The sequence below is a fragment of the Oncorhynchus tshawytscha genome, linkage group LG14 (assembly GCF_018296145.1).
Source record: "Oncorhynchus tshawytscha isolate Ot180627B linkage group LG14, Otsh_v2.0, whole genome shotgun sequence".
NCBI lineage: Eukaryota > Metazoa > Chordata > Actinopteri > Salmoniformes > Salmonidae > Oncorhynchus > Oncorhynchus tshawytscha.
Window position 1 is genome coordinate 48,526,613 of NC_056442.1, and position 11,168 is coordinate 48,537,780.

An 11,168-nucleotide genomic window follows, 5' to 3' on the forward strand; every position below is an offset into this window, starting at 1 on the left:
AATCTTCTTATTATCAATTTCTCTCAGCCAATGAACAATTTGTGTAAGTGCCGTACTGTACCTGTTGAATGCCCTTCCCTGTTAGCTGAAAGTCTGTTGTTAGCCATTTCATTTGGAATTTTAGGACCCCTTAAGGTATCACTTAAATTATGACAAAATGATTTGATGAAACATTGAATTTGTACTTGCTGCTATTAGCCCATATAAATGCATTCAATAACAGCTTCACACACTGAACAAAATATAAACGCAACATGTAAAGTGTTGGTTCCATGTTTCATGAGCTGAAATAAAAGATGCAAGAAATTTTCCATACTCACCAAAAGCTTATTTCTTTCAAATTCTGGGCACAAATTTATTTATAGCCCTGTTAGTGATTATTTTTCCTTTGCCAAGATAATCCATCCATTGCGTGGGGACAATAAAGGGACACTCTAAAATGTGAAGTTTTATTACACAACACAATGTTTTAAGGGAGCATGCAATTAGCCTGCTGACTGCAGGAATGTCCACCAGAGCTCGTACCAGTTAAATTAATGTTAATTTCTCTACCATAAGCCGCCTCTAACATAATTTTAGAGAATTTGGTAGTACGTCCAGCCGGCCTCACAACAGCAGACCATGTGTAACCACGCCAGCCCTTGACCTCCACATCCAGCTTCTTCACCTGCGGGATCGTCTGATATCAGCCTCCCGGACAGTTTATGAAACTGTGGGTTTGCACAACTGAAGAATTTCTGCGCAAACTGTCAGAAACCATCTCAGGGAAGCTCATCTGCATGCTCGTCGTCCTCACCAGGGTCTTGACCTGACTGTAGTTTGGCGTCGTAAGCGACTTCAGTGGGCAAATGCTCACCTTCGATGGCCACTGGCATGCTGGAGAAGTGTGCTCTTCACGGATGAATCCCGGTTTTAACTGTACCGGGCAGATGGCAGACAGTGTGTATGGCATTGTGTGTGCGAGCGGTTTGCTGATATCAGCGTTGTGAACAGAGTTCCCCATGGTGGCGGTGGGGTCATGGTATGGGCAGGCATAAGCTACTGACAACTAACACAATTGCATTTTAATCGACGGCAATTTGAATGCACAGAGATACCGTGACGAGATCCTGAGGCCCATTGTCATGCCATTCATCCACCACCAACTCATGTTTTAACATGATAATGCACGGCCTGGCGCGGCCCAATGTCACAAGGATCTGTACACCATTTCTGGAAGCTGAAAATGGCCCAGTTCTTCCATGGCCTGCATACTCACTAGACATGTCACCCATCAAGCACGTTTACCATTCCTTTTGCCTCATCCCTCTCATCTGTACCATCCACAGAGATTTAACAGTTTTTACTATCTAAGTGAGTTTATACACTGGGTGGTTCGAGCCCTGAATGCTGATTGGCTGACAGCCATGGTATATCAGACCGTATACCACGGGTATGACCCAAAAATATTTTTTACTGCTCTAATTACGTTGGTAACCAGTTTATAATAGCAATAAGGCACCTCAGGGGTTTGTGATATGTGTTGTGCATAATAACAGCCCTTAGCCGTGGCATATTGGCCATATACCACACCTCCTCGGGCCTTATTGCTTAATTAAGATAGTCAGGATATGAATGTTATCTTTTAGTAGCAAGTTATCGATTTCATGAACTTTGTTTCTTAGGCTACATGTGTTAATGTAAGCCATTTTTTTTTGCAATTTTCTGAGATAAATTTTTTTTTTTTGCTTTACTGGGAGGATTTTCAGAGGTAGGCATTACAGTGATATTTGTGATTGAGCTGATGTGAACTGCACACATAGTGAACTGCATAGAGTGGGCTTCCTAATAGGGCAAACAGCCTCTGCGCTAACCCATATCAACACAATGCCCCACATTGACAGAGTGAACATGTTTTTAGATCTTTTTAAAATGTGTTGAAAATGAAATGCATACATCTCATTTACATAAGATTTCACACCCCTTCTAAAAAACTTTGTAGAAATACCTTAGGCAGTGATTACAGCTGTAAGGTTTTCTGGGTAAGTCTCTAAGAGCTTTCCACGCCTGGATTGGGCAACATCATTCCCATAATTATTCTCGGAATTCTTCAATCCCTGTCAAATTGGTTGTTGATCATTGCTAGACAACCATTTTCAGTTCTTGCCATAGAATTTCAAGGAGATTTAAGTTAAACCTGTACCTCGGCCACTCAGGAACAATAATTGTCTTCTTGGTAAGCAACTCCAGTGTAGATTTGGCCTTGTTTTAGGTTTTAGGTTAATGTCTGGTGGAAAGCAGACTGAACCAGGTTTTCCTCTAGGAATTTGCCTGTGCCTAGCTCCATGCCATTTCTTTTTTATCCTAAAAATCTCTCCAGTCGTTAATGATTACAAGCATACCCATGACATGATGCAGCTACCACTATGCTTGAAAATATGGAGAGTGGTACTCAGTCATTTTAAAAAATCTCTATATTTCACATATATTTAACCAGGTAAGCTAGTTGAGAACAAGTTCTCATTTACAACTGCAACCTGGTCAAGATAAAGCAAAGCAGTGCGACACAAACAACAACACAGAGTTACACATGGAATAAACAAGCGTACAGTCAATAACACAATTGGAAAAAAAGAAAGTCTATGTACAGTGTGTGCAAATGGAGTGAGTAGGTAAGGCAATAAATAGGCCATAGTTGCGAAGTAATTACAATTTTGCAGATTAACACTGGAGTGATAGATGAGCAAATGATGTTGTGCAAGTAGTGATACTGGTGTGCAAAAGAGCAGAAAAGTAAATAAAAAACAATATGGAGATGAGGTAGGTAGATTGGGTGGGCTATTTACAGATGGACTATGTACAGCTGCAGCGATCGGTTAGCTGCTCAGATAGCTGATGTTTAAAGTTAGTGAGGGAAATGTAAGTCTCCAGCTTCAGCAATTTTTGCAATTCGTTCCAGTCATTGGCAGCAGAGAACTGGAAGGAAAGGTGGCCAAAGAGGTGTTGGCTTTGGGGATGACCAGTGAGATCTACCTGCTGAAGCGCGTGCTACGGGTGGGTGTTGTAATCGTGACCAGTGAGGTAAGGTGTAGCTTTACCTAGCATAGATGACCTGGAGCCAGTGGGTCTGGCGACGAATATGTAGCTAGGGCCAGCTGACTAGAGCATACAGGTAGCAGTGGTGGGTGGTATAAGGGGCTTTGGTAACAAAACGGATGGCACTGTGATAGACTGCATCCAGTTTGCTGAGTAGAGTGTTGGAAGCTACTTTGCAGATGACATCGCCGAGGTCGAGGATCGGTAGGATAGTCAGTTTTAATAGGGCAAGTATGGCGGCGTGAATGAAGGAGGCGTTGTTGCGAAATAGATAGCTGATTCTAGATTTGATTTTGGATTGGAGATGTTTGATATGAGTCTGGAAGGAGAGTTTACAGTCTAGCCAGACACCTAGGTATTTGTAGTTGTCCACATATTCATAGTCCATATAATGTGTTGTATTGGAATTGTCCCAAACATAACACTTTGTATTCAGAACAAAAAGTTAATTGCCTTGTCACATTGTTTGCAGTATTTCATTATTTTACCAGATAAGTTGACTGAGAACACATTCTCATTTACAGCAATGATCTGGGGAAAAGTTACAAGGAAGAGGAGGTGGGATGAATGAGCCAACTGTAACCTGGATGATTAGGTGACTGTGATGGTATGAGGGCCAGATTGGGAATTTAGCCTGGACAATAGGGTGAACACCCATACTTTTATGATAAGTGCCATGGGATCTTTCATGACCACAGAGAGTCAGGACACCCGTTTAACGTCCCATCTGAAAGACAGCACCCTACACAGGGCAATGTCCCCAAACACTGCCCTGGGGTACTGGGATATTTTTTTTAGACCAGAGGAAAGGGTGCTTCCTACTGGCCCTCCAATGCCACTTCCAGCAGCGTCTGGTCTCCCATCCAGGGACCAACCAGGACCAGCCCTGCTTAGCTTCAGAAGCAAGCCAGCAGTGGGATGCAGGGTGGTATGCTGCTGGCTTGTAGCAGAAAGGATGCATGTTTTGGAATATTTTTCTTCTGTACAGGCTTCCTTTTCTGGCAATTAGGCTAGTATTGTGGAGTAACTAGAATGTTGTTATTCAGTGAATGCTGCTGGGGGGAGGACGGCTCATAAAGGCTGGAAAGGAGCGAATTAAATGGCATCAAACCATGTGTTTTATGATTTAATACCACTCCACTTTTCCCCTACAGCCTTACCACGAGCCCGTCCTCCACAATTAAGATGCCACCAACCTCCTGTGTTGTTGATCCATCCTCAGTTCTCTCTTATCACAGCCATTAAACTCTGTAACTGTTTTAAAGTCACCATTGGCCTCATGTTGAAATCCCTGAAAGGTTTCCTTCCTCTCCGTCAACTGCGTTAGGAAGGACGCCTGTTTCTTTGTAGTGACTGGGTGTATTGATACCCTATTCAAGTGTAATTAGTATGTTCACCATGCTCAAAGGGATATTCAATACCTGCTTTTTTCATTTTTACCCATCTTCCAATAGGTACCCTTCTTTGCAAGACATTGGTCTGTGTTTGAAATGTCATTCTCGACTGAGGGATCTTAAAGCTACAATGCATTTGGAAAGTATTCAGACCACTTCCCTTTTTCCACATTTTGATTCGTTACAGCCTTAGCCTGTTCCTCACAATGAGTCACACATGTTTTTCAAGACATGACCTCTCTTGAGAGACTAACCCATTATTTGAAGATCAACTATTAGATATCTCAGAGGAATGGCGAATGTTCCTCACAGTCTCTATAAATACCTTACCAAGTCATATGATATAGTTAGTTTCTCTCAGAGTTTCAGGTAATGATTTCTCTCAAGCGTGAGTCGTATACATTTTCTACTGTGATTTCCTCACTATATGATTTGTTTTAAAATTGGGTGTCATGACTCACCACATTGACTTTTAAAAAGAAGGGGAGCCTGGTCACAAGCAAATCATTTTTATGCTGTGGAAAATCAACTGTATGTAAAATGTTGATTCCCCCCCCATAAACAAGCAGTATTCATCCATGGTCATAATCTTGTTCCAGTATTCTGTTAACATAAATGTCAATGTAATGTATTATTGTCCATTTTTTATACAGTTCTAGTATTTAGAACTACTAACATGTATTGATTCATTGATTTATTAATGACTCAATTATTCATCAGTTTTCATAATGTGACTATAATAATGTTTTCATTGTTAAAATGTATTGTAAGCATAACAGTTGTTGTCGTACATCTACAGGCTTGAAGAGGAAAACCTGAATCCGAGAAAATGGATGACTTCTCAAATGTGTCTTCTGTTTTGACACTAGAAGGCTTCAATCTCCCCCCTGAAAGTGCATTTTCCGCATTAATTTTCGCCACACTGAGCTATATGGTCATTCTCTTCTGTAATCTGGTCCTGATTCTCACCATCATCCTCAATAGGAGTCTCCACCAGCCCATGTACCTTCTGCTGCTAAACCTACCCATCAATGACCTTATAGGCTCCACGGCACTCTTTATACAGCTCATCAAAGAGCTTTTACTTGACACAGGGACCATTCAATACTCTGCTTGTGTCACACAAGCTTTCTTTATTCATGTCTATGGAACGGGAGCTGTGTTCATTCTGACTGCTATGGCGTATGACAGATACATTGCCATATGTTGCCCTTTGAGGTACAACACATTGATGACCAATGCTCATCTCAGGAAAATCATCACACTGCTATGGGTGTGTGACTTGATTTTGATTGGAGTGCTCTTTTTCCTGCTGCTTCGATTACCACGCTGCAGATCTCTGATGTCACACTCATACTGTGACAATCCCTCCCTGTTGAAACTGGTCTGTGCTAACACAGCCATCAATAACACCTATGGACTCTTTATTACTGCCCTCATGCAGGTCATAGTTGTTTCTACCATTCTCTACACTTACGTTCAGATACTTGTCACATGTTTTAGAAACAAAGGATCAGCTGACACTAAAAGCAAAGCTCTGCAGACTTGTGCTACACATTTAATTGTTTTTCTCCTCTTAGAGTGTTTAGGTCTTCTCACTGTTATTTCATACAGACTGAGCCAATTTCCCCCGCAGTTACGGAGACTCATAGGAGTTTCCACATTAATTTTCCCCCCAACTTTAAATCCAATCATATATGGTCTTAAAACAAAGGATATCAGAGTAAAAGCAATGCATTTCTTGCGGACAAAGATCTTTCCATCCTAGGCTATGTTTTCAATAGTAGACATAGATTTGAAGAGAACCACTACATCATTTATCCAAAACTATATGAATTGTTGACATTTGTCACGATCTACTCAGTGCGATTGTATTTAGGCTATTTTGCTGTTTTTTACAGTCTGGCAGCTTGATGTACCCCTTGTTGTTATCTTCATTTATCATAACTGTAAATGTATCACTTGTATTCCAAAACCAGTAAACCAATTAAACACCCCGGGGTATCAAGAAATCACTCACCTGATTTGAAATGACATAAGAGTCATTGTTGGGTGCCATTCATTTTAGGCCCTAGGACGCTAGTGTTAATCAGAGACTGATTTTGTTGGAACAAATTAAATAAACCCACAAATACACTTAAACGGTCGGGGTCAACCAACAACAGTCAACGTAAATAGAAGATCTTATTTTGAATGAACTAGTAAGAAGATTTTAACCCTGTGCTTTTTGTGGATTGTCAAGGTTTCACAAGACAATGTAAATCATGCCGTCAATGGGAAGCTCTTAACTGCCTACTCCTGTTGTCCTCTCTCCTCTCTCCTCGTCTCCTTCTCAAAACCCATTGGAAGAGAAAGTCAGAAGTCCCTCCCCTGTGACCTTCTCCTCCAATGGGTTTTGAGAAGGAGACGAGGAGAGGAGGAGACGAGGAGAGAGGAGAGAGAACGCGAGGAGTGTGAAATTAAGATCTTCCTAAAGACATCAAACTATGAGAGACATTTAAAGCCATTTGAAGCCCCCCTATGACAGAGGTCATTCATCCTGTGATATCTTTGATCATGGTTATAATAGTCTACATTTTAAAATGCATTAAATAAAATAATGAAATTGCGTAGCGCCTATCTTTCCTACTTCATGGGGATTCATGTATAAAGATGGATCAACAACACAGATGGCGTGAGACACGGACTCATCTTGACTAGACTTATTGATCTGTGGACATATGTCTAAAATTGATAAACTGATTTCCAATATCTTCAACATTGGTCTGATTTGGTAAAATAATGTTGAATTTTAATCATGTCCAATTAATACTCTGGCAATATTTCCCTGGATTCTCAAATGCTAACACAAAAACAAATGGTTATATAGCGGCCTATGCATTCCCTCTGCCATGTTATGTCTGGTCGGTCAAATTAAAGACATGACATCATATTCCAATCAGTGTGTCTGCTGTGTAATGACCTCGTGTTTCAGTTGTAGGCCTACAGTAACAACATGGTTCCTCTTCTATCCAACTTACAAACCCATACCACAAAACAAGACATATTTCAAATGCAGAAAACGAGACGTACACATTTATATTTAAGTCTAGAAATTGTCTTCATCTCTAAAGTCTGTGATGCTGATTACAACAATGTTGATGAATTGAATTAGTTCACAGCGCCCTCTAGTGTATTTGTTTTGCATAAAATACAGCCTAGAATCCAGTGTTTCAGGTCAATGATTCAGTCTGGAAACTCTCCAGTAGAGGCATCAGCGTCCTCTCAGAAACGACGGGCGGTTTTAGCCCAAGTGGATAAAAGTGGCTTCTGAAGATTTGGTCTATTGATTGTAGTGTTACACCCTTCATCACAGCTCAGATACAACTCAGTTCCAGACTGAAACAAAGAAATGAAACGATACTTAAAAAGGCTAGAAAAACAAATATAAAGTGAAAATGTGTCAGGAAAAGAGTAGTGAAAGTTCTGTTTACAAATTGAAATAATTATTGAAATAAATGTTTTTATATTTTATGATGAATTTGATGTTAATAGAAAATGAATAAGGGGGGGGGGGGATTGTGACTGGCCATGCATGCCTAGTTAAATAAATAAACATCATTATATTACTATCCACATTTTGCACATGCAGCTCAAGTCTGGAAATGGCCCGCTAACCAATAAACATCATTTATTTGCACAGCGAAGCTAAAACTTAATTTAGCACTATACTCCAGCATTTTGGATTTAGATCAAACGTTTTATATGATGGTATTTTTTATACATCTCTGTTTTACCATTTAGAAATGAATGCACTTTTTGTATCTAGTCCCCCATTTGAAGGTGTCATACATATTTGGACAAATTCACTTATTCACTCATTTGGTACCATATTCATAGTATGAGTATAGAACCAGTATAGACTGTAAAACTTGTAGTTTTACAGTCCAAATAAATACGTATGGGAGTGTACATTGATGTCCCTATGGTTTCTAATATACATTGATGTCCCTATGGTTTCTAATATACATTGATGTCCCTATGGTTTCTAATATACATTGATGTCCCTATGGTTTCTAATATACATTGATGTCCCTATGGTTTCTAATATACATTGATGTCCCTATGGTTTCTAATATACATTGATGTCCCTATGGTTTCGAATATATATTGATGTCCCTATGGTTTCTAATATATATTGATTGTCCCTATGGTTTCTAATATATATTGATGTCCCTATGGTTTCTAATATATATTGATGTCCCTATGGTTTCTAATATACATTGATGTCCCTATGGTTTCTAATATACATTGATGTCCCTATGGTTTCTAATATACATTGATGTCCCTATGGTTTCGAATATATATTGATGTCCCTATGGTTTCTAATATATATTGATTGTCCCTATGGTTTCTAATATATATTGATGTCACTATGGTTTCTAATATATATTGATGTCACTATGGTTTCTAATATATATTGATGTCCCTATGGTTTTTAATATATATTGATGTCCCTATGGTTTCTAATATATATTGATGTCACTATGGTTTCTAATATATATTGATGTCACTATGGTTTCAAATCAAATCAAATCAAATCAAATCAAATCAAATCAAATTTTATTTGTCACATACACATGGTTAGCAGATGTTAATGCGAGTGTAGCGAAATGCTTGTGCTTCTAGTTCCGACAATGCAGTAATAACGAGCAAGTAATCTAACTAACAATTCCAAAAAAAACTACTGTCATACACAGTGTAAGGGGATAAAGAATATGTACATAAGGATATATGAATGAGTGATGGTACAGAGCAGCATAGGCAAGATACAGTAGATGATATCGAGTACAGTATATACATATGAGATAAGTATGTAAACCAAGTGGCATAGTTAAAGTGGCTAGTGATACATGTATTACATAAGGATGCAGTCGATGATATAGAGTACAGTATCAACGTATGCATATGAGATGAACAATGTAGGGTAAGTAACATTATATAAGGTAGCATTGTTTAAAGTGGCTAGTGATATATTTACATCATTTCCCATCAATTCCCATGATTAAAGTGGCTGGAGTAGAGTCAGTGTCATTGACAGTGTGTTGGCAGTAGCCACTCAATGTTAGTGGTGGCTGTTTAACAGTCTGATGGCCTTGAGATAGAAGCTGTTTTTCAGTCTCTCGGTCCCAGCTTTGATGCACCTGTACTGACCTCGCCTTCTGGATGGCAGCGGGGTGAACAGGCAGTGGCTCGGGTGGTTGATGTCCTTGATGATCTTTATGGCCTTCCTGTAGCATCGGGTGGTGTAGGTGTCCTGGAGGGCAGGTAGTTTGCCCCCGGTGATGCGTTGTGCAGACCTCACTACCCTCTGGAGAGCCTTACGGTTGAGGGCGGTGCAGTTGCCATACCAGGCGGTGATACAGCCCGCCAGGATGCTCTCGATTGTGCATCTGTAGAAGTTTGTGAGTGCTTTTGGTGACAAGCCGAATTTCTTCAGCCTCCTGAGGTTGAAGAGGCGCTGCTGCGCCTTCCTCACGATGCTGTCTGTGTGAGTGGACCAATTCAGTTTGTCTGTGATGTGTATGCCGAGGAACTTAAAACTTGCTACCCTCTCCACTACTGTTCCATCGATGTGGATGGGGGGTGTTCCCTCTGGTGTTTCCTGAAGTCCACAATCATCTCCTTAGTTTTGTTGACGTTGAGTGTGAGGTTATTTTCCTGACACCACACTCCGAGGGCCCTCACCTCCTCCCTGTAGGCCGTCTCGTCGTTGTTGGTGATTAAGCCTACCACTGTTGTGTCGTCCGCAAACTTGATGATTGAGTTGGAGGCGTGCATGGCCACGCAGTCGTGGGTGAACAGGGAGTACAGGAGAGGGCTCAGAACGCACCCTTGTGGGGCCCCAGTGTTGAGGATCAGCGGGGAGGAGATGTTGTTGCCTACCCTCACCACCTGGGGGCGGCCCGTCAGGAAGTCCAGTACCCAGTTGCACAGGGGCGGGGTCGAGACCCAGGGTCTCGAGCTTGATGACGAGCTTGGAGGGTACTATGGTGTTGAATGCCGAGCTGTAGTCGATGAACAGCATTCTCACATAGGTATTCCTCTTGTCCAGATGGGTTAGGGCAGTGTGCAGTGTGGTTGAGATTGCATCGTCTGTGGACCTATTTGGGCGGTAAGCAAATTGGAGTGGGTCAAGGGTGTCAGGTAGGGTGGAGGTGATATGGTCCTTGACTAGTCTCTCAAAGCACTTCATGATGACGGATGTGAGTGCTACGGGGCGGTAGTCGTTTAGCTCAGTTACCTTAGCTTTCTTGGGAACAGGAACAATGGTGGCCCTCTTGAAGCATGTGGGAACAGCAGACTGGTATAGGGATTGATTGAATATGTCCGTAAACACACCGGCCAGCTGGTCTGTGATGTCCCTATGGTTTCTAATATATATTGATTGTCCCTATGGTTTTTAATATATATTGATGTCCCTATGGTTTCTAATATATATTGATGTCACTATGGTTTCTAATATATATTGATGTCACTATGGTTTCTAATGTATATTGATGTCCCTATGGTTTCTAATATATATTGATTGTCCCTATGGTTTCTAATATATATTGATGTCACTATGGTTTCTAATATATATTGATGTCACTATGGTTTCTAATATATATTGATGTCCCTATGGTTTTTAATATATATTGATGTCCCTATGGTTTCTAA

At 40.6% G+C, this 11,168-nt stretch overlaps 1 protein-coding gene across 1 annotated transcript; it reads left to right on the top strand.

Moving 5' to 3' along the window:
* Positions 1–5,276: 5,276 nt before the first annotated feature.
* Positions 5,277–7,401, top strand: LOC112267628 (olfactory receptor 52B2-like). Its single transcript, XM_024445825.1, has one exon. The coding sequence runs from the start codon at positions 5,299–5,301 to the stop codon at positions 6,235–6,237; it is 939 nt and encodes a 312-aa protein (XP_024301593.1). The 5' UTR covers positions 5,277–5,298; the 3' UTR covers positions 6,238–7,401.
* Positions 7,402–11,168: the final 3,767 nt, after the last annotated feature.